Below are 24,132 nucleotides of genomic sequence, written 5' to 3'. Positions count from 1 at the left end.
ATGGACCAAAGATAAAAACAAGGTTAGGTAAAAGCAAACATTTTTTATGTTACTGATATAACGTAAAACCAAAATCACCATTTTAACGCGCAATAGTTGTATACTTATTGCATGTAAATCTTCTCGCGGTAATGAGCCCCAGTTTGTTTAAGTAGCTTTATATAATCCAAATACAATAAAAACAATTCTAACATGCTTGGTCTATCTTTGCTACTTCAGTAGTTACTTCAGCTATTACAGCTAGTATGGCTCTATAAACGAAATCTTAATAAACACTTCTGACTCATTTTTGATACGACAACTTGTAACGCGAATATTGTTTACAAATGTATTCACAGCGTCTCAAAAAACATTAAGAACTCTTACAGAATACTCTATAGTATCGAAAATAAGAATATGATCCTCACAAATAATTCTTCTACTTATACATTCATCAACTCATTTATTGTATATGATTGATAGCTAATCACTTGCATGCACAAAATCTCTTCGTTAAATTTCTATATCCATAATGAAAAATTTAACCATGGCTTACATGGTAAAAAGAGTCAACGATCAGATTGATCAACAATCTTTGTAAACAAGTCCCAGGATACCAATGTCAATGCATGAATAACGATCTCTTCGTTGATTCAGCAACTTATGTACATATTTATCTTATTCATTATCTTTGGATCGTAGCTCCTAAGGTGTATATACACATGCACGTTTTCATTACAGTATGTAAAAACACCTTGGTGATTTTATCAACCTCCATTATACATGATTCCAGTTTTTTCATAAGTGTTCACTATCACACGAACAATGACGAACCCACGTTCTTGTATAAAAATATAGGTAAAAAGAAAATTAGAAAACAACAGAGCCTCCCTTCATCCTTCTGAACAATAATGCATAATTACAGCCCGAACTATAATAAAGGAGAAAAAATCACGACGTTAATCAGTGACATCTACATGTTTCATTAGTGTACGACTTTCAAGCATTTTCCAGCCATTGTTGTCACACCAACACGATTCAACCCAAATTTTATGTCTCCATACTATTCTCATCGCTAGCATAACGATTAGCAGAATCATTGAAACTGTCTGCATTCAATGAACACGTGCCACTGTCACCTCTAGAATACTTTTCAGGTTTCATCGACAAATGAGGCAAATTATTTCTCTTTGAAGTAAGTAAGAGGACAATGTAGCAGTAGATGCATCATTAGTTAATGGTGTTACTGGAACATTATGAGCACGACAATGCATTTCCAATTCCTATGAAAATTTTAAAAAAGAAAAATGAGATTAGATTTTGACAGTTCGAAAAACCAAACCGTTGTAGATTGACGAAAGATTATTTTATTTTATAAGAGAAAATCATGAAAAATTCCTTACTTGAATACGTAACAACAATTTGGAATTTAACTCATCTGTCTCTCTAAACTTTTCCAAGCTGGCTTTCTGACGATCATTTTCTTTTTTAAGATGTCTGATATAATCCACGGTACATTTTAAGATAGTCCCCTTATTCTGTTTCATCTCCCTAAATTTTTTGAATGGAATTCATATTTTAGAATTTATACTTAGCTTTAGTGATGTGTTAAATACGAGAAGTTTGCGGGAAGATACAAAAGATAAAAATCCTGATAGATAATTGAAATGATTAACAAACTATGGATTTAAGATTACTTATAAAATATGACATTTTTTAATATGACCAAAGGTTACTTTGCATTATTTTAGAATTGAAAAACTAAGACACCCCTACTCTCTACAACCAAATCACATGCGAAAGCCTATATTGCGCACATGACTATGAATGTAGAACATGTTAATGCACAGTAGATTATTTCAAAGTTTTCTGATTTCATTATGTTGAATGTTCAGAAAATTAGTATAAGTGTTTCTAAATTTCAATGAGCTCAGTAAGAAATATTTTATAGATGAAATAATTCTTAGTGAGTTTATTTAAACACGAAACGTGACGCTATCAATTCTACAAATTGAATGAAACAACTTACGTATCATGCTTAGGAATCATTGTACCAAGTTCTTTTATACGATCGTTGATATTAAAACGACGTCGTCTTTCAACTAGAAAATAAACACGACAATGAACTATTGTATACAATATAGAAACATGCGACTAGAGCCAACTATGTGACTTATTTTCTCGTGACAAACTATTGCGTATTTATTATTTTAGATCATAATTATTTTCTCATTACTGTTCAGGTGAAGCATGTTTATTAAAAATATATTTTTGTGCTTTTACCAAGTAAATTGTTTAGCAACATATAACGAACATGATGATGATTTTCAAAACCATTCAAGTTTATTGAAAAACATTAAAGTATTCGGAAAGGAAATACATAATTCGGTACAGTTACATACGTATATGAAAAACACTAATGCTGCATAGCCCACAAAACAGAAATACAGCAAGCATCAAGTTTAAATTAAATTAATTAAATGAAGTCATCATTTAATTAAAAACTCCTGTTTTACACTGTAAATAGTGAATGTTGAATCGTAAACATGTCCAACATGCTTTGTCCTTACGTAGTTACTTTGTATGAAGACTTACGTATTTATATTAGATAATAGCTAGATTAGTAAGATAATATACGGATTATGATCAGTTATGCAGTCATGCAATAAAGTGAAATAAATAAAGTAGAATGTTTTTCTTACTCATGTTATGATTATCCTTCTTTTGACGATCTTTTAAATACGTAACATGATCAAACTTTGGCATGTTGCTGCAACCTGAAATAAAAAATTCTCACATGAATTTTTAACCAACATGCTTTCTTTCAACAGTAGACACGAAGAATGACTTCAGCTCTTAAAGAAACTAAACGTAAAATTTCAAATCCATTATTTACAACTATGAGTTCTTAATTACATCGCATAAAGAAACCTGAATAATTTATTTAAAACATACATACATTTTCTAATATTGATTGTTCAGTTAGAACATACATAACAAGTATTTGTTAAAGTTGGCATTAAGCATTTGACCCTACGTTATACTTTGGCATGTTACTTTAATGTCATAGTAAGTCCAAGAAAAAGAATACTATAATATGCTTCAGGCTATCAAACAACAAAAGGTTCGTTGGTAATAGAGCTGACTTGATGTATTTGCGAATCCCACAAAAAATGGTAAGGTATGAACTTTCAGAATTTAGTGAAAAGACATACTGCTGATGAATATGTATAGACAATTGAAAACAAATTAAGATTATCATGGCAAAGACACAAGTCAAACGGATCTGTATATGCTATGTAAAATAAAGACAATCTTTAATGGAAACAAACTTGTTAAAGAATTCTAAAATTTGTCTACCAACTGGGGCATGCATTCAAGAATAGACGACAACGCTATGTGCTAAAACCACTTAAATTTAAAAAATACCAGGAAAGCTGATTAAACAATAAAAAGGCTTTTCTTTGAAAACAAAAGCACTACTTACTTGGGTAAGAGAAGGAACGTGACATTTTACTCTTTAAAGGATAAAGCAATATTACTTGTTGCATGTATTTTAATTATATTCCACAAAATAGCGATCTGAATAGTGCGAGTACAGACACATTTATTAATGTATTGGCAGAACATTGCATGTATATATGATTATATGTATAAATATTATGTTCTGAAATGTCAAGCATGTGAAAATCGCGTGATAAAAAAGCGTGAGACGAACATGGTGTATGTACTATGAACTCTAGTTATGACATCAAAATTAAAAAGATATTTATAAAAATAGAGAGGAAGCTTGTAGCGTCAAAACGAAGGCATGATCGAATGGGGTTTAGACCACACAGAGAGATATATCATAATCGAAAAATCCTGCATACTTAGCTTACTATACTTATAAGACCATTATATAATCAATAAATGTATAATAGGAAAGTCATTTATTTATTTACTCGTACGACGACAATATATTATTATCAAAGGGATTCCTGTTTTTATTTCCATTTAAACAACAGACACGAAACAAAATTTCTAATAATTTCTTATATGAAAACATCTTCAATGCATATCAAATTAATAGCCACAGAAATTGACTTATGAAGTGAACCGAACATGCAAATATCCGAATATGCTTTGTTACAAAAGCAAACTAAACAAATTAAATTACACACGCAGTGGAGGAGTATGTCCAAATGTTTGTCATTACTATAATAAATTGTTGAAAACAGGCATTTCTTTAGCCGCAATGTATGTAGGTACACCATTTTAAATAGTAATTTGTAGAGCAGTAGTCAAACACAGCAGACAATTTCTACTTAAAAAGAATTTAATCATTCCAAAATCATGCTACTAGTATCCTACAATGTTCCAGTCATCAACTAAAAAAATGTAAAGAAACTCAAACTCTGTTTAACCAACGGATTTTTTCTATTAACATAATTAACTGATATTTTCCCGAACACTTCAAAAGTGATGTTTATTTAAAGCATAAGAATGAAAAGTGTATGCGATAGAAAATGTTACATTTGGGTGGAAGCATATTGCCTCACTTGCAAAATTTGTAATGTATTTTTGAATGATGAGAAATGCATTCTAAAAAATTCTTCACTGTTCGTTAAGTAATCACCAAATTTTTCTCACGCAATGTGAAAATCACGAGAAAACGCGTTTTGTAACATGATAGGATAATGAATTTTAATTAGAGCAATTTATAAACAGGCAGAGACTCGTGACAAGCATGTTGGTACATCTCACGTGGTGATTACGATAAGATGAAAAATTGTCATAGTTTCCCTTACAGATACGCAATCGTTTCATAACTTATTTGATTTACACTGTCAGGTACTTTTAATTGAATTCTGTTTTATAAACATATATTGTCAGCAAAATTCAAATCAAAAACTTTTTGCAAAAGAATTTTTGCAAAACCATGCAATTATTTAAATTCCCTCGTCCATTATTTTTTGTAATGTATAGCAATTCTTCATATTCCATAAGCACATTTGTAATGTAAGGAGTTTAGATAGAGCTGTTCTAAGCAAACTAATCTGAATGAGAGCAATTAAAGAAGGTCCCAGTTTAATGGAAGGTCAAAATCATCTGCACTTTAGTGCTAAGCGCACTGCATGAAAACTCTAATCATTTCTGAACTTTAACTCGTGATAAAACAAATACTGAAAAAACATCTCTATATACACAGTTCCATTATTTCAGAAAAACATGCGTTACGTAACTTAAACTGCTTTATGATGCATGATATATACAGATTTCACTTCAAAGTATCATACATCGTTTCATATCATATGCATATACAAACAATAAGAAAGTAAAAATGTACCCTAAACTAAAAAATAAGAATGTGGAAAATTCAATTCGAGGAAAAAAATTACTGAGTTCGTAGTTAATTCGGCATTCATGAAAATCGTATGTTTCAGTTAACATTTAAGTTTCAGTGCCTGTGTATAAAGGATACATTGTGCAAATGAATGACAGCAAAAATTTTCACCAGAGTATACGCTAATTATAGAAATAACCCAAAGAAACAGCTCATCCAACCATTGTAACAACTCCTTAATTATTAACTTTCATAATAATTAATCACTTACTTTCACTTGGTTCCTGCTTTATTTTCGGTGGACATGATGACGAAACACCATCTGATGCTATTGTCTATAGTAATAAATGATTTATAAGAAAGGACTTTAACGATACCAAAATTTAACAATTTCTATCAGAACAATTTCGTAAAAAAAACTATTTGTTTTATTCTATGGAGCTAAACATGACTAAATCGCTTTCCTCCGTAAAATATCGCTTCTGCACATAAATGAAACGATCCTTTAGGTAGAATGTGGCTAAAGTTGAAAATATTTCTAGGAATGCATACCCCTGTCACGTGTCGTCCATTGTACATGTCAGACAAACTTGCTGCTCCTGGTATCTAAAATGGAATGAAGTGAGTTAAATAACCTGTATGTTAAACCACATACAAGTGTTTATAGTGAATGTTATTTGCAATTGCATGAAGGCGATAAAAATTTTTTAAAATGTTTTCCATTTTCATATGTTTTATTAGAAGAATGAAAGGTTGAACATAAATTAGAAATTTCACCATCTAAATATTCTTACCGGTAAAGTCGAATTCGTGCCACCAAAATCAAAAAATTCAAATCCGTTTTCAAGACCCATTTGATTGGTCACAGCGTTATCGCCTTCAAGACTAATTACATAAAATATGATTCAACAATGCAGTGTACAAATAAAACAAATAAGAAATCCAATTATTTATTAAAACATCGTAAAGAAATTGTAAAAACATCGCTAAAATATCTTAGGTTACCTTATAATGTCGTCGAGAATTTCATCCACCTGATAAATAAAATGAAATGTCAACCTCCACTCTCAGAAAATTTCCTTACATCAAGACATTCTTAGAAATATACATGTAAGACAAAAGGGACATCTGTCAACAATGAACACTCTTTGCATTAGGCACTTCTCATATACTTCTACACGTGTAGAAATGGATTACAACGATTCCCCATAGAAATCAAAGGACACAAATATTTTCGATGTTGGTTGAAATTTGAACTGTAAACAAGAAATTAAACCAACATGGCTGCCGCCATGTAACGTAACAAGAAAACCACCTTTTACTGTGTACTTACCATTGTATAAATCTCGTTTATGTATGTAATTAACTATTACATATACTTACTTCTGATGGTTCAGTTGAACTGGCAGCAGACATTGGACTATCTGGAGGTTTGGTCGCTCCAGATATACTTAAACCATCAAATGGCAATGGTGTGATGTTATTGATAGCGTTTAAAGTTGCCTGAGAAGTTGGTGGAGTATATCCTTGTGAGGATGATGATGAATTTCCATGTTGGTTGATGTATTCCTTCAGTTTCCTTTCTTGGGTTTTATAAACATAATACTTGGTCGGATTTTCTAGATTCGTTTTGAACTAAAGTGAAACAAATATAAAATTAATTCATTGCAAAATAAATATCTTTAACAAAGTAATTCTTACATCTAAAACCGTGGGAGGTATGGCGGCATGGTTTCCGTAGGCCGTGTAAATGGAATTGTAATTTCTGAACTCTGCCCAAGTTGCCGTTGTCTTTCTTGTTCCTTCTTTTTCTGCTCTTGTTTCAACAAATGTTCACGTTGAAGGGCAAGTTTCTGTTGGGTACGACTCATTGATGTCATTTTGTTTTCCTTTGCTTTTGGTTTTAACAACTCGGTCAATATTGCATCAGTACCGGTATTTCTACCTACAACAGGCTTTCTAACAACAAAAAAAAGAAATGAATAAATTGCTCGAAGTAATCTTAGCGCTGGAAAACTTTCTGATAAATTAGATAAGTTTAAAGATTTTACTATAACAATAATTACAAAACGTGGGTGATAAAACGAGTTAGCTACATTACACCCAACAATCACAAGTCTTCACGTCGAAAAAAGCCTTGTGAGTGATGAAAAAGAATTAAACAATGCAGGTTTCTTAATCTGAAATTTAAAATAAATGTTGGAAGAACGAGAGAGCTATTGACTATTATTACTAGGCCACATACGGATGACTGAAAGGTACAAAGTCTGAACAGTATATTTAACGCATGTATAAAACAGTCATTTACACAGTTAAATAGTTAGAATAATATTAAAAGCATACATATATGTAATGAAATGAGATTCATGTTAAAGCAATTTCACATGCGAAAACAAGAAACGCTAAATAGGTGAATACAAATAGTGAATCGATTATTGTCAATAAAAACATTACGTGATAATTCATTTACAGGTCATGACTTGTCACGCTACTTGATGTACACAGATGGAGCGATTTAAATTGATCTAAGTACACACACATGCAAGTTAATTTTCGAAGCAATAAACAATGGTTTTGACAAGTGTGCAAATAAACAGTTGAAATATAATCAACAACTTGACCTTATAAACCCAACACCAGCTAATTAACCCGGAGAATCTGCCTGCACTTGTAGTAATTTGCAATTTACACGGCTCGCGATTGAAGTATTTTGTGAATATTTTGTTTAACTGCGAGAGTAATCGTGAAAATTTTTACCTTCGAATTATGTCAAGTCACGAGAAATACTGAACGAAATAAAAAGAATATTCAATTTTTCCAATCACTACTAGCTATAGTCTGCTAAATTACGATCATTACTTAATATGATGAAAGTTATTATAAATGATTGTCCCAACAGATGTAGTTTAACGTATCACAAAAAATTTCTAGTAGACAAGTGAAAAAATTATTTTTGCATCAATGAAGAAACATACAAGTATATTTCCACGAACGACATGGTCAGAGGACAACACCCATGTGGTTTGACAATCACAGAGTTTATTAACTGACAGTCGTACTTCTACTCGTCATTTCAAATAGACTAAAATAACCTACCTATGTATATACTTCATTTTAACCATCAATTCGCAATTTTTTCTCGATAATTTTCAAAAGTTCCTTCGATAAATTACAGTTGACATCAACTTGTTTTATTGCATGTGCATGCTCCGACAACAAACTGCTTTTCTCAGCAAGACTCAACTTACGAGCAAGTTCAAGACAATATCCGTAAGAAAAATCTTTAATAATCTTATTGGACGAAATTAGAACACGTGAAAATCATAATTTTCTCGATTTCACGTTAATTGAAACAAATGGGAAATTATAAAAAATATTCTACGTACGAGACAATAGTCAGTGTGGAAAATTTCTTAATATGCATGAGCATATATACTTTTAAATTTATGTTACTATGATTTGACTCTTACAATGCTACCAAAATTGATGAAAATCAGATATCTAGAAATCGACAAAGTTAAATACGCTTCAAAAAGTTAAATGTTTATATAACATCGTAGATGATGAAGGATGAAATCGAATAAACAATAAAAAGTCTATGACAATTTTGTTAAATGAATTTCTAAGAGATTTGAGTAGTAAATAACAATTAAAAAAGTGCATCGTCTACTCTGATAATTAAAATTGCAATTTTTTTTTCTTAAACTCAGCAAGTGCTGCTTCACAGAATTGATTACAGTACAACTATAAAATCATAGATACTAAATTATGATATGCAGTAAAATTAAATAATTACAGTCTTACAATAGAAACCAAACATTCATGAAAAGTGAGATATATTTGAGGTATTAAAGGTGTTTGACAAAATGAGCAGATATTTAATGTTGTATTTTTAGGTCTTCATTCTGCGATGGGTAACACTTTGCACAACAAAAAGATGGAAAATTAACATCTATTTCTTGTTAGCTTAACACTGACTCAATTAAAAACCCATTCCTTAACTTGATTTATATAATATGTGTGAAATATGAATTGATAGCACTGCGATTATCTGCAGTTGTCAATAAGTTTCAACATGCATTTTCATGACAAAAAAATCAATCACAGCGTAGGAAAAAATCGAAATAACTACAAGACGACAGAAACGCTCCCTCAAAATATCAAAAAGTTTCCCAGTATACATTAGGTACGTACTGATGATTTGCATTGCCCTCTGAAAGCAAAATTATTTTCGTATGAGAACATAAATGGTAAACACGTAAAAATTGAGAATAATGGTAAGTTTTAGTCATGCAATAAGTTCCACCAGCAATTTTTCTTGAACGCACAAAATAAATATTCAATCTACATTGTAACATTGTTCCTAGTGTGCATACGGTTTCTTTACAATCAACACAAGTCAAGGAATTCATTTACACGTCAGAGTTCCTTTACAATCAACACAAGTCAAGGAATTCATTTACACGTCAGAGTTTCTTTACAATCAACCCAAGTCAAGGAATTCATTTACACGTCAGAGTTCCTTTACAATCAACACAAGTCAAGGAATTCATTTACACGTCAGGGTTTCTTTACAATCAACCCAAGTCAAGGAATTCATTTACACGTCAGAGTTCCTTTACAATCAACCCAAGTCAAGGAATTCATTTACACGTCAAAGTTTCATTACAATCAACCCAAGTCAAGGAATTCATTTACACGTCAGTTTCTTTACAATCAACCCAAGTCAAGGAATTCATTTACACGTCAGAGTTCCGATCCAAAACCTTTTATACACTAAATTCTGGATCCGTCTACACTAGTGCATCTTTGAAAACGAAGACAATTATAATACCACCGACTTAAACACATACAAAACGTTATCGACTATTGCGTTAAATTTTTTCCTAACTCTTCCTCATTCAACCAGTGTAGAAAACAGATGTGATTCCCCCCCTTTCAGAGATTTACGTTACAGTCTTCTGTTAGCCCCTTTTAATGTATCAAGGGGGGTGGGGGTGCGATGTTTATTGCTCTGGCTCATAGGAGAATCGATAGCGTAATCGATAATTTAATGAGACAGCCTTTCGTATGTATTCTGTGATAATATGTTCAACAAAAAAACAAGGTAATGAAACGCTCATGTGTTGATGAGCACAAGCACGATAGTGTCAATAGCAAAAACAAAATGAGCAAGGCAAAAGAACTGCGAGTATGTTAATGTGATTTCGACTTTAGTTGCCTGCTTGCACTGCACTTGTTCTTATTTGCGCAGTATGTCAGTGAAACCAAACAATCGTAAAAAAAGGTCTGTTGTAAAAAAATATCAGTTCTTCACAAGACCATGGGAAATAAGCGCGTTGTTGGTTGGGTATAGCGTGGAAAATACTAATATCGACGAAAACGTTTTCTTTCTTTTTAAAACATTGACAAAAACCGCATTAGTGAGGACATGATTCATATTATGACAGGAGAACAGAGGCATTTAGCATAAAAATAATACCTCTACCAATGGTACTGGTCAGTTTTGGTATTGGGCAGGCGCTGGTCAGCGGTTGCAAAATTTTATGATCTTTAAATACAATACGTATATACAAATATACGAACCATTGAATTGATTGTAAATCACTGTAATCCAGTCAAAAATTTGGTATATTGCGTTTTTTTAGGATAATAAAGTGATAGCTAAATCTAAAAATCACCAAAATCCACGCATGTATGCCACAAAACAGTGGAAAATATTCATTGCATACATCATAATGTACTGATCAGTTACTGATTGCGTTTCAAAACTATGCGTGCTAATTTCTGCTGCTATAAATCTAGTATAATTGAGACAAAATCTTTATTCAGAATCTTTCTTTATGAAATTACGCATAAAATGTTTTGTAAACAATTCAAAGCTCAATTTTACGTAACTGATGTTAACACAACACATATATATATTTGAAACGTAATTAATTGCAAGCATCTTTGGAAAGAACTTTGAACCCATTGTCAAAATATATTGAAATCAAAAAACCATTCCATGGCAAAAAGGTAAAACAATAAATCGTAAATCGTTTAGTGCGATACGTATTTGAATAAAAGAAAAAAAATTAGCGAAGCACAATCCTATAATTATCCCATATTGTTTAATTGCAAAAGTTATTTTAATATCGTTCATTTCCATGTGGTTAACTCATTCTTCGACACTATTTCAACGAAAATTGATATTGCTATGTTTGACTTACAGCAATATTTACTGTAATTCTACGGAGATTCAAATTTGCCTTTTTGTACAAAGATCGCTTATAGTGTAGTACATTCTAGAATGCTTAAGAAGTAATCGTACGTTTTCTGTTTACAGTTGGGTGAATTGTGGTACTCGTGATCTTCTCATGCATGAGAGTAAGTCGAAAATCAATAATGGTGAATATTACCACTCTTTTTACCTATGATTAAAATATTTTACACAACTGTCATGATTTTTATTGTCAACAATATAAATCCTCACTTGATAAAAACAAATAAGGCTTGGCAATGATGAATGTTGGTCCTCAGGACTCTACCAACCTGGACGATCTTCATTTAGAAACATGTAATGATACTCCCGGATTCATACCATTTACTTTAATGATGAATGTATTTACTAGTAGTAAAAACAGTTGTTGGTATAGTATCAGACAAAAGACATAACTGTTCTATACCTAAATTGAAGTCTATAATAACTTTAAAATCTGTAGTATGCAATCACAATTTCCATTGAGGAAAAATTGCATCACAAAATGAACATATAATTTTACAAAAAGTATCAAAAATATAAAATATAAGAAAAGATAGAGAACAAAAAAATCATCAAGCTTGATTAGGAAAAACTAAAAACCTCGATCCAAAACAATTTTTAATATGTATCATACTAAAATGTGTTAAGATTTGATATGATTATCTAGAGAAGACCTGATATAATCTCGAAAGAAGCTATATCTAGAAATTTAAACCATAAAATTTCATTTGCTTTATATGATAGTTTGACAGTAGTTTACGGTTATATTTTTGCTTTAAACAACCATTTAGGGAAAGTAACAGCAAAATAATAGAAGCGTTAAAAATATCAACAAATGAAACAAACATCACTGAATACAAATTGCTCTGTGTGCTTTAACACTACACCTAATTAACCTTAAATTTTAGTATACCAATCCAAACATAAAACACAGCGATTTGCTAATTTAACTATCATAAGTGCACATACATTCTTACACAAAAACTTAAATCATATAATTTAGCAGTAATTTAACAAAGCAATAGGTTTACATTAGAGCTTGCATGTTGTACGATGCAAATTAACAAAGTGCAAGGTATTTAAAGTCAATCTAAGACACACATACAATGCTGCTATTCATGATTTACAACAATTGAATGTAACATGTTGGACTTGTACATCACATGGTATCGATAAAAGAACAAAAACTGTTATAATAAGGTGTATTTTCGAAATCCCATGCCATGCCGTTAATGCTATTTGGAAGGAAAACCGGAAACGACAAAAAGATCAATTTTTTTTCATCGTTTGCCTGTCCACAAATGAAGAAAATATGGTATAAAAAATAATATCGATATGAGGATTGACTGGAGTAAATCCTGGGGCAGACAGAAACGAGAAAGTCATTGAAATACCTTATGACATCGTCCAAGGTTCGAGACTGAATCTCATAGAAGGAAACTTTCGGTTGAAATTCTCCTATGATATCGTTTATGTCGAATTCGAGGTCAATGCCAGATTCTTGCATTAGGTTGCTTTATTCGAGGCACTTATTGATAAAACTGAGATCCACTGTAAAATTACGATTGTACCAAACTGCATTTGAATACAATTCTTTAGCACATAATTTCCTGCTTCGACATGTTGATATTACAGGCTTCGCAAAGATACAAACAAACGCTGATTGGCTCGTTTTTTTTGGAATGACGTAATTGTGAACAGCTTGATTATGCTCATTGTGGTCGAACTTGCAAGTTCATCATTTTTTTGAAAATTGTCTCCATTTCTTCTTGCCGGTCCAAGGTTTGTGTGAAAATTATTTCATGCTTTAAAAGTTTTAAATTGTTAAGCTTTTCATGAAAATGAGAAGGAAAAACTTACATAAAACTCTTCTCCTTTCTCTAACAATAATTTCCCGGAAGGAAACACCCTTTCCATCGGGTTTACAGCGGAGGAGTAAGAACAAGAGGTTGTTAAACCCTAACCAGTCTATCACGTTTATATTGGGCAATCATGATTGTATTGAAAATTCGCTTTCCGCCTGGCAAATATCTGGCCACGATTTTAAAGTAAAATACTGTTTCTGATAGTGAAATAATTTTGTTAAAGATTGGGTAAACTTAAACTCTTAGAGATTGGACGTGCAAATCTAATTTTGAACTGTTTTTAAACGTTAGTTAATATTTATTGTGATCTATGTAATAATTTATTTTATTATGAAGTAATAATTTTCGTGAAAATTGTATTAAATATTAAGGGTGATAAGTGATTACAAAATATCATCAAATCAGCAAAATTTTTCTGAATAGTTACTGAAATTTTAAACACAAATACAATATAATACGAGTGTCTTCAGTTCAATGACTGTACATCCTGCTCTAGATGTCTAGGAGTAAACAGGAACATAACGACGTAACTCGTCATTATGCAATGTCAACGACAGAAATGTCGCAAAGAACTTATTTACCAAACAAGCATTAAATCTAAATCATAAACGTAATTGCGCAACAAGTGGTTATCTAAAATTCATACCCAGCCGAAAATTTAATGAAGCATAATAAAAAATATACTTCGAAGAAAAGTTCCATGCACAACTTATTTTTTAAAAAAAAAACAAGACAGTTTTTGTCTCGTGAAGGAAAAGTTTGTTTCTCAAGTGAAAGATTGGTAAAGAATGAGCCAGTATAATTAAACTCAAAAATAAAGATTACACAGCCCTGTTTTGATATTGTCCATGTTTTATATTTAATATCACAAGAAAGACACAAATAGCTAATACTTCCAAATTTTCATAATTCAAAAACGCCATTACGGTTGCATTCTTATGGCACCATCAATTCGGACAACTTCACCGTTTATCATTGGATTTTCTATAATTGCTGCAACCAAATGAGCATAGTCAGCAGGATCCCCTAAACGTTTAGGAAACGGAACGCTCTTTGCCAGATCATTTTGTACTTTTTCAGGCAAACCTTCAAGCAGTGGCGTCAAAAACAGTCCTAAAAAAGTCAGTAAAATATTTTATCTTTGAGCACAAGGCAAAAACCACAAAATAAAACAAAAACTGCTTTTAAATAACAAAAAAAAAACCAAGAAAAGAGCTAAAATTACCTGGAGCGATAGTGTTTACTCTTATACCATATCTTGCAAGGTCTCTCGCAATTGTTAATGTCATGCTTACAACAGCACCTTTTGATGCTGAATAAGCAGCTTGTCCAATCTGACCTTCATATGCAGCTACGCTAGCTGTGTTGATAATAACACCTCTTTCACCTGTTTTATCGGGTTTATTATTAATCATCTCTTGGGCTGATAACCGTATAACATTAAATGTCCCAAATGTATTTACCTAAAGTATAATATTACAGCGATCAATTTAGGCACGGTTTACATTATACCGGATTGCTATCGTAGCAGGTCGAATATTCTTTGTATTAAAAGACAATGAAATTGTTCAACGTCAGAAACACAATCAAATAGAATAAATCTATCAGCTTAATAAGCTTTTAGAACCCCGAACAGTTAACCCTTTAAAGCAAATGAAGATGTCATGATGAGCAAATCCGGTATAGTGTAAACCACAGAATAGACATCTAACAGAACGCCCACTCGGCTAAAATCGTGGCGCACTTTTTCACTGCGCATGCGTGACTTCCCAGCAAGATACTTTCACAAAATCAACATGGAATAGTATTGCACGAAAATGCTATTTTACTAATAATTTACGCTTAAAGCAAAAGTTTGACGAAATTTTTACAAAATGTTATCATCTTGCGAAGACGATAAGGTTGTACGCTTTTGTAGTGCAAAACGATATGTTTGTAAAAACATTTATATTTTCCATTGCGATTTAGCGGAAGTATCCTGCTGGAAGGCGTGTCTCCTTAGAACTTGCTTAAGTGGGGACAAGAACATCAAAGGTTCCGACACAAGTGGACCTTCCGCTAAGATTTCTATTCTGTGGTGTAAACGCAGGCTTAGACATGCCTAAAAACCTACCAGAGTACAACTGTATTTTGCCGCAAACCAAAAGAACAGCGACAAATTTTGCGGCAAACCAAAAGATACAGCGACAAATTTTCGCGCAACAATACATGAAATACCAGAAATAACTAAATAAAATGATATTTCAAACCTTTAGAACTTTTTCAAATTCTTCTAACGAATGTGCTTTACCATCTTTTCCAATTGTTTTCATGGCAGTTGCTACACCAGCACAATTAACAGCAACGTTTATATAGCCACATTTTTCTTTAGCAAACCTTATAGCTTCTTGCACCTGACTTTCATCAGATACCTTAAACACACAAAATACTTCAATTGTCACCAAAATCAGTTTGCTATAAAACCAAAGGATTGGACGATTTATAAGTTACAAATGCCTTGTGTACAGAATTAAGTATGCAAACAAGGAACGTCTAGCATATGGAGTATGAAGAGTCTTTCATATTGCATAACATATCATGATGAAAAACAAAGAACTTTAAAATATAGCACTAATACCAACAACTTAACTTCACATTAAGTTTTAACAATTCTAATGAATAGGAGCAAATTGAAAAAAACGAACTTTACTGTAGTTGCTTTTTTAACCTTTAAAACAACCATATAAAGATTAAAGAACCATAGGCGCAGCAATAAATTAAAATATTTTCAAATATTCCTGTAAAAACGCGACACTTTGAGCAAGTTATGAAAACTTTATCCATTAGTTGTAATTCACAATTTACAATACACATAGTACAAGCAAAGCAACAAGCAAGTATAGTGTAATACACAAAACAAAGAACTTAACGAATAACCAGAACAATTGATGATGTTCATTGTAAGATACGTATTTTATTGTACAATGTCATTAAGACTACAGCCTAGGCCACACTATCGTCCATATCGACGAAAATCAGAACGAAAACTGCCGCAACGAAAATTTTGAACGAAAACTCGACGAAAATTTCGTTTTCGTGCATATTAGAAGAGTTGAACTTTTTCGCTAACGAAAACGCATAGTATTGGCTAATAATATCAGACTTTGTACTCAAACATGGCGGAGTGGCAAAAGGTTTTGATAAATCAGGTCTAATAGACTTTCTAAGATGTGTGCCAACTTTAGTGATGTGAGGTCTAATTAAAACCAAAATGTAGTCAAAATTTGTCGTCGTCATTCGCAAGTATTTTATGTGTCTATTTTCATTGTTCGGCTCTCGTAATTCTTTAATCAAGTTGTTAAATAGTCCAAGACGATCACGTCGTTTATTAATTGGATGAATCCAGTATCGACGTCTGCTGTTGCTGTTTTCAACTTTAAAGGCAGTAACTTTTTCTTAAGAAGAAGTAATCTTTTTCTTTTAGAGACCGCCATTTTTTCTAATCCGTCAAAAATGCCGCTTGCTTATTGGCCAAAAAAGTTTTGGCTTTGCAAACATGCTTGTAATTTTTCGTCGTGTCTGGCATGCATTTCGTACGGTGGCCCACAAGTATCACGGCAAATTAAAAACTCGCGGCAAATTAAAAACTCACGGCAAATTAAAAGTGATACTTTTGGGCCACCATAGTGGCCCACAAGTATCACGGCAAATGAAAAACTCGCGGCAAATTAAAAACTCACGGCAAATTAAAACTCACGGCAAATTAAAACTCGCGGCAAATTAAAACTCAAATTAAAACTCACGGCAAATTAAAACTCGCGGCAAATTAAAACTCACGGCAAATTAAAACTCGCGGCAAATTAAAACTCACGGCAAATTAAAACTCACGGCAAATTAAAACTCGCGGCAAATTAAAACTCACGGCAAATTAAAACTCACGGCAAATTAAAACTCGCGGCAAATTAAAACTCACGGCAAATTAAAACTCGCGGCAAATTAAAACTCACGGCAAATTAAAACTCACGGCAAATTAAAACTCGCGGCAAATTTTGACAATGTGGTGAACCGGGCAAATGCAAAATTGTTATATGTTTCCACTAACTTTCTAGGTGAAACTTAGAGTTGTCGTTATTTCCATGTGGATTCGTGTGGGATTTCTTCTTAAACGATATTTGTTGTATCTATTTTAATGTTATATGCAATGATTATTATTTCGTATTTTCTCTCTAACAACATTGATTTCATAATCGACATTTTTCCTTTGAAGGCCGTACCGTTTTATACGTCTTTTAAGAGTTGAGATGCTCATTTTTACTGAGTGGTTTTTGCTCAATAACTCGATAATTTCGTCGTACTTGAAGCCTTTACTAAAGTATTCTTTGATTAAATTTTCTTCCTCTTGGGCGCCCGCCATTGTGAATTAATACTACTCGTCTTTACCACGTGTTTCAACCCACTTTGCCGCGAGTTTTTAATTTGCCGCGAGTTTTTAATTTGCCGTGAGTTTTTAATTTGCCGCGAGTTTTTAATTTGCCGTGAGTTTTTAATTTGCCGCGAGTTTTTAATTTGCCGTGAGTTTTTAATTTGCCGCGAGTTTTTAATTTGCCGTGATACTTGTGGGCCACCGTAATTTCGTGCACGAATTTTCGTTTCGTTTTCGTTTTCGTCAATATAGACGATAGTGTGGCCCAGGCTTTAGTCTTTGAGTTTAGTTTGTATGTATTATGAAAACATGGTGTAGACGCTTTTATTCTACGGTAACACGAATTTACGTGTTTACTTTTTGAGGAGTTGGAGTTAAGAATGGGCTGTGTAATATGAGATACATAAAACATTGACAAAAACGTACATGTTCATTTCGCGCATAGTTTTAATGGTTTAATGGTTTAAATTCGTAAACAACGGTTTCACAAAACCTGAAAGCACCAATAAACTTGGAGTTCCTGTAATCTCCGTAATGGGTACACAGCAATGGCGCGGACACTTCACGAAATATTGGGGGGGGGTCGTCCTTAAAGCATGAGATTTTAGGAAGATCGCAGTGCATTCCTATAGGTGTACTTTTAAAATTTGATCTCCAGAAATTTAACTTAAGCATTCGTACATACACATAATCCTAGACAAGAAGGTTTAAAGCGTCTGCTGGTATGTGTACAGTACAGAAGCCTATGAAATAGTCATTTTTTAACATCATAGTTATGGTATGTAGGTGTGATTTAAGGGCTTTGGTGCAATATTTTTAATCTTTCAAAAATTATTGAGGGGGGATTGAGCCCCTTCCCCCCAGTGTCCACCACTAAATAGCATAGGTCAAGAAAAGGTTACAGCAAATAAGGATGTATCAGATTTTTGCAACTTTTATTTTTTGTGGGGCTAATCTCCCCCCCCCCAATACAAGCCCCCACTTCCTACATCTATGTAAAGAACACATACAATGTAATGACTGATATTCTATAATATAAATTGTATTATTTTGCTTTGTCTTCATTGATTGCAAAATTAAGAGCTCTATTGCTTTATTATCATAAAACTTAAACAATATTATATTGGTGGCTTGTAACCATTCCCCTGGCACCGAGAAAACAAAGGAAAATCCTTTGTTAAAATCATCCATATATTTGGGTTTACTTCTGTCCGTAAATGGGTAATGCCTATGCCCAATGTAAAACATCATCATTATTGCAGGCAGTGTGACCATACATAATTTGTTATCTAAAATGTGTTGATCTGTGCAGACTGTTTCCCCTGTTCCAAATGTTGCAATTATGTAAAGCAGGAGAGGTTGTCTAAACTTACCAGAGCAGATCTGGTAATATAAATTATCATATCTGGTCATGCTGATTGTAGACCTGGGTCACACTAATGTTCTCTTAAAACTATGTAGAATCTGCATATAGAATTCAAATACAGTACCTTAAATGCTATTGATTATGGATTATGATTAAGAAAAGTATTGTATTAGTTGGGCAATGCCTTTTGAAATTCACATATTTTCAAAAATGAGAAGGTGAAGTTTATTTTGACAAACACTGCATTGACAATTCCCACCACTTATATCACATGTCCTTCTTACATCAGTTGGGCAAAAGTAGCAATCATCTCCCATCTCCTTCACCAACTCCTTCCCATTGCTAGATGGAAGATCTAAAATAACTGCCTTCGCTTTATGCTTTTTGATGAGGCGTTGCAATGTGGCTCTGCCCAGACCAGAAGCACCACCTGTAACTATACATTTCCACTGTTTTGCTACAGACACAACCATTTCATTACATTTAATAATTAAAGTCATATACATACAATACTGCTGGTTTCCATCAATCAAATGGACTTTTTAAGGCATGTAATAGGCCGCTCTGTTATGACCGAATTTATTATTCGTAGTTCTTGTTTATAGTACTACTGCAGTGCTGCAGCGTTCTAGAGTTCTTAGGAAGGCTAAGCAGATAATCTAAAAATGATGAAATCAATACAAGTACAGGAGGCTTGGATGAAATAACAAATGTGTATGTAAATATTCTATAGACAAAGATCCACAACATCTACGACACAACAAATAAACCGTCGCACATACTAATGAATGAAACTAATATACTTAAATTTCACTAAAACAGAACATAAATGATGATTAAAAAAGATATTTACATCAAAACCTTTATATGGTTGAATAAATAGAAAATAATATAATTGTCGTTCATTAACTGCATGATTCATTTTCTTTCTCATTGCTTTAATATATGAAAGAAATATTCAACCTGAAACAAAAATTTCAATTTACATATAAATAATAATCAGCTTTCATTCTTCTTCTATACAGCAATGTGATCCAAGCAAAAAGTAATGATACCTGAGAAAGGTCAACGTTTACTAACCTCCAGTGCAGCATCATCAGGTAAGTCTGTACAATGAACAGCATTACGAACTTTGTCAACTCCAAAGTTTGCGCGTAACGTATGAGGACGGAGATGTTTGGCAATTTCCTAAAACATGCATGCATGCATAACATTTATGAAAACGGTAAACTTCGGAGGATAAGTTTTGACAAGAAAAATAGTCTGATTAAAAGAACAGCTTATGAAATTCTTTTCATATCTCCTTTAACATTGCGCAATGGCTATGTGGAATGGTTTCTTCATAACCCATAGTATCTTGTAAGCTGGAAAAGCGTAACTTGACTAAAGCTGGATAGATTCTTTTATGTAAAATTTTGTTTGCAAAAATTGACTACTTTTTATAAAAAAGACTTTTGTTAACACCTTCGACGAATTTTTCTTATAAAACATAAGCGAGTTTAGATGGAATTTAACAAGTACAGATGATATAAATATACCGGATCTGATGGTCCAACAAAGTCTCGAAATGTTTTATGAACGTCACCTTCACCAAAAATTTCAATTGCAATACATGGTCCACTACATAGTTCGTCGACCATTTTCTAAAAAAAAAACAGAAATGAAATCATTCGTACAGAAAGCAACAATTTTTAACTTGGGTGTTGTATAAGATATATCATTTGAGTTGAAAATATAAAATGAACAAAAGAAAAAATGAAGAAATGAAGTTATAAAAAATTATCAACGATGTGTAAAACATACATTGTATTCGTGTACAACACCTTTGTACACTTCAAAAAATTCCTCTGCATTTATAATTTCCAAGTGAAACTATTTAAAGATAATACAAACGCAAATTTTAAAATTTTCCATCAAAATAAAAAGTTTCAGTGGAAATAGATCTAATGCATAAAACATGAAGTTTAAATTCTTTTACCATTTCCAAAGCATTTAAATAGAATCCGTTATCTTGGATATTTTTTAGTATTTTTCCGGCGACTCCTAAAATTTGAAACGAAAACCTGTTCATTTATTTTGACACAACAATGTCTATCAAAGTTTAGATTGATTCTTTACCTTCCTTAACAGAATGCGGTTTAATAATACACAGAGTACTATTTGAGACTCTCGCAGTCGTTCGTCTTTCCGCGTTTGCTTTGAAGAAAAAGTCGATTTCCTGAACAAAATAACACAATAAAGAACGGCAATTTATGTTTGATCTAAGAAGATAAGATTCTCATTTTCCGGTCAGGTTGTACAGCGTGTTTGCAAGGCCATCGGGTAATCAAAAATTTACAGTTTTTATGATCTTTACAATCCACAAGAGCAATTTCAAATGCTTCATAACTATTTCATGTACAAATTTATGAAATTCAGAAACTGTGATGTTTATTTTAGAAGCTATAATGGTATAAACATTACAAAGGTTTTTAAAGTAACATACATACCCTATTGGCTGAACGATCAGAGTCTGAACCATGACAAGCATTTTTCGTGTTATCTTGATAAATACAATGACAGAGTCACAAATAATACTACTTGAATTTAATTACAAACCATAAGACATATGTCAATTCTGATGTCAATAACAAAACGAAATATGGTAGCTACGTACCAAATCCAAATCGAGCACGAATGGTACTGGGTTTATTTGTTCTTGCATCTCGCGAGTCAGTAGGGCCTGTGTATGCAGAAATAAATATAAAAACAATGAAATTACTTTAAATCTTTAACATGTAAGTAACGAGACATAAGAAAGCAAAGCATACCTGATGTTTGCCATGCAATTGATTAACAAACAAACATTTAGCTATACCTAATAAGGATCTCCAAAGGGTAACAGAATTTTCTGCCATTAATTCCATCGCTAAAACCGGGCCAGATGTTATGAACGAAATTAAATTGCTGTTGTTAAATTAAAAAATATTAGAACTGCGCGTCTTAAAATAATAATAATTGAGTTAGAATGAAAAATATCCAACTTGAAAAAAGGCTTGCCAACATGTTCTTCATAGAATTCTTCCGCTTCTTGTCTAAAACATTTACAGAATATAGTGAATAGCAGATAAACTACGTCCTTGACTTTTCAATGGATATTTCTTTCAACAATTGAAGACGTACCTTGAAAGTACCGCAGACTTCATATTGCAAATTGAAAAGCCATTTTGGTAAATTATATCAATAATAGTTCCTTTAGAAAAAGCAATAACGATTAAAACATTAATTTCCGTTTTCTTCATGGATTTATGATCACAGAAAATTAAGCAATGTATGAACTTGGCCCTTCCCCAGCAAATGAACAGTTTAATTTCCTCAGCATTTGTAAACAGTCTGGTTTGAAATAAATTTAAAATATAAAAAAATAATATAGTAATAAAAAATACGTAAAATGTTAAATAGTAAGTTATTACAGACCAACTTCGTTAATGGCATCTGGTTTCACCATTGCAAATGTCCTGAAACATTTTGATAGTTCATTATTGAATTGACGGATATTTTTTTGTTATGTAAAACTTGCTTACTTCTCATTTTTGGACTTCAAACGATTTGAAGTACTAATGTCTGCATAATCTTTAATAGTTAGCTAAATTAAACAGAATGAAAAGCGTACTAAGATGCTGAAAGAGTTCCCTTGATTTCATTTTGTTATGTGAACGAGATAACACATACAAATGCAAAAACTATTGACCAGAAATACTTTTCAAACAAAAAATAAAGAACTTATATGTATTGTAAATTGGGTAACTCAATTATGTAAGTCGTTTTGTTTACAACATGGTCTTGTAAAATTTTTGCTCATACCTGTCTTGAATGAATATTAACTACAGCCCCAATATGTAGATCATGTAATCGTAATTCTTCACATTTTGATCTTTTCAAAAATACTCGTTTATTCTTGATGTCAAACTAACAGTAAGGTAAAAAGAAAAGTTTTCTTTTCAAGTTAGCTTGTTTTAATAAAGTAAATGGTTTGAACATGGGAATATTGTTACACGTTTTTGTATGAAGATCATCCAGGTTAGTAGAGTCATGAGAAGGACAGTTGTTGTTGTTGATGTAGACTGACATTTTGACAATCTGAACAGTAGTCATCTTCAGAGTCAAATGAGGAGTAAACATCAGGTTAGCCGTATTTGTTATCTGTTTCTTACGTCATTGTATTGTGTGTACACAAACATGTTCACCTGTTTTGGAAATTAAAACCAAAAATGCAATGATTTGAGCAATACAATAACAAAAGCCAAAAGTAAGAGGATAACAAAGCAAGACCCAAGTTACATTTAAAATAAACTATATATCAAAGATATGCCAATGTTTACTGTACATTGTACTATAGCTTTCACACTCCATACCTATGACCTTTAGGGTTGAGTTAAACAATAAGACTAGGTATTTCTTTTGTTAAAGCAAATTTCTATTTTTATGAGCAACATTCGTAGAGCTCAAACATTGCATGAATAAACGTGTATTGCACCCTATTTAATAGCCTCATTCAAGAAAGATGGTTAAATGACTCTTTCTTGCCCAGTGAAAGGTGTCAATAGTCATTAGTGAAAGTTACTTCATTTGAGCTTTTGATAAAATTAATTCAAGCGGCAAATTTGTGAACTGAGAGTAAAGTTATCCAATCTTCTCACCATCTCTACAGTGCTGTCCTTTGGATAGTAGAAAAGTTGGTATTTTCGAGTCAGAGCTGCGTTAGTATCGTACCAGTCCGCAATAAAAGCATATCTTCCATCAAAGCTTGCCATTTTTTGTAATAATAAGCTTACACAAATATAAATATAGAGTAGTATAGTTATAAGAAAAAATCGAAACTGTCAGCTGCTGCATGTAAACTTGTTGTTGAGGGCAACAAGCCTGCATGCCTCATAATTTTAGGGACAATTATTAAATATGGAAGTCAGC

The 24,132-nt window shown here is 32.3% G+C and overlaps 3 protein-coding genes across 3 annotated transcripts; all 3 read right to left on the bottom strand.

Annotated features, from left to right (window-relative positions):
* Window positions 1-314: 314 nt before the first annotated feature.
* On the bottom strand, window positions 315-13,200 carry LOC124447385 (transcription factor E3-like). Its single transcript, XM_046998285.1, is given in 12 exon segments — window positions 315-1,262; window positions 1,383-1,530; window positions 2,009-2,081; window positions 2,682-2,756; window positions 5,577-5,640; window positions 5,858-5,911; window positions 6,100-6,190; window positions 6,311-6,339; window positions 6,689-6,940; window positions 7,007-7,032; window positions 7,035-7,264; window positions 12,944-13,200. Coding segments are annotated over 12 exon segments (1,278 nt in total). The 5' UTR covers window positions 13,057-13,200; the 3' UTR covers window positions 315-1,139.
* A 1,048-nt stretch (window positions 13,201-14,248) lies between these two features.
* LOC124447390 (3-hydroxyacyl-CoA dehydrogenase type-2-like) lies at window positions 14,249-19,823 on the bottom strand. The gene is made up of 4 exons (XM_046998292.1): window positions 19,467-19,823; window positions 15,664-15,825; window positions 14,640-14,877; window positions 14,249-14,527 (listed from the first exon to the last, which is right to left on the bottom strand). Exons 1-4 carry the CDS (start codon window positions 19,686-19,688, stop codon window positions 14,337-14,339), a joined length of 813 nt encoding a protein of 270 aa, XP_046854248.1. The 5' UTR covers window positions 19,689-19,823; the 3' UTR covers window positions 14,249-14,336.
* A 141-nt stretch (window positions 19,824-19,964) lies between these two features.
* LOC124447386 (nucleoside diphosphate kinase 7-like) lies at window positions 19,965-24,049 on the bottom strand. The gene is made up of 15 exons (XM_046998286.1): window positions 23,862-24,049; window positions 23,026-23,130; window positions 22,746-22,807; window positions 22,639-22,679; window positions 22,345-22,414; window positions 22,206-22,256; window positions 22,040-22,128; window positions 21,839-21,904; window positions 21,672-21,724; window positions 21,301-21,400; window positions 21,161-21,225; window positions 20,986-21,054; window positions 20,721-20,825; window positions 20,263-20,370; window positions 19,965-20,145 (listed from the first exon to the last, which is right to left on the bottom strand). The coding sequence occupies exons 1-15, from the start codon at window positions 23,973-23,975 to the stop codon at window positions 20,113-20,115; spliced, it is 1,131 nt and encodes a 376-aa protein (XP_046854242.1). The 5' UTR covers window positions 23,976-24,049; the 3' UTR covers window positions 19,965-20,112.
* Window positions 24,050-24,132: the final 83 nt, after the last annotated feature.

The sequence above is a fragment of the Xenia sp. Carnegie-2017 genome, unplaced genomic scaffold, assembly GCF_021976095.1.
Source record: "Xenia sp. Carnegie-2017 unplaced genomic scaffold, XeniaSp_v1 HiC_scaffold_22, whole genome shotgun sequence".
Taxonomy (NCBI): Eukaryota; Metazoa; Cnidaria; class Anthozoa; order Malacalcyonacea; family Xeniidae; genus Xenia; species Xenia sp. Carnegie-2017.
Note: the sequence above shows the minus strand (reverse complement) of the source record. Positions and strands in the feature narration are given on the sequence as shown.

What these genes read in the sequence shown, in the direction of transcription:
- LOC124447390 (XM_046998292.1), bottom strand. Translation starts at nt 19,688, where the DNA reads ATGTATATGACTTTAATTATTAAATGTAATGAAATGGTTGTGTCTGTA. An exon ending in AATTTGAAAAAGTTCTAAAG is followed by an intron (nt 14,878 to 15,663) that starts GTTTGAAATATC and finishes ATTATACTTTAG; the next exon opens with GTAAATACATTTGGGACATT. An exon ending in AGTAAACACTATCGCTCCAG is followed by an intron (nt 14,528 to 14,639) that starts GTAATTTTAGCT and finishes TGACTTTTTTAG; the next exon opens with GACTGTTTTTGACGCCACTG.
- LOC124447386 (XM_046998286.1), bottom strand. Translation starts at nt 23,975, where the DNA reads ATGGCAAGCTTTGATGGAAGATATGCTTTTATTGCGGACTGGTACGAT. An exon ending in AGGACAGCACTGTAGAGATG is followed by an intron (nt 23,131 to 23,861) that starts GTGAGAAGATTG and finishes CCTTACTGTTAG; the next exon opens with TTTGACATCAAGAATAAACG. An exon ending in CTGATGATGCTGCACTGGAG is followed by an intron (nt 20,146 to 20,262) that starts GTTAGTAAACGT and finishes TTTTTGTTTCAG; the next exon opens with GTTGAATATTTCTTTCATAT.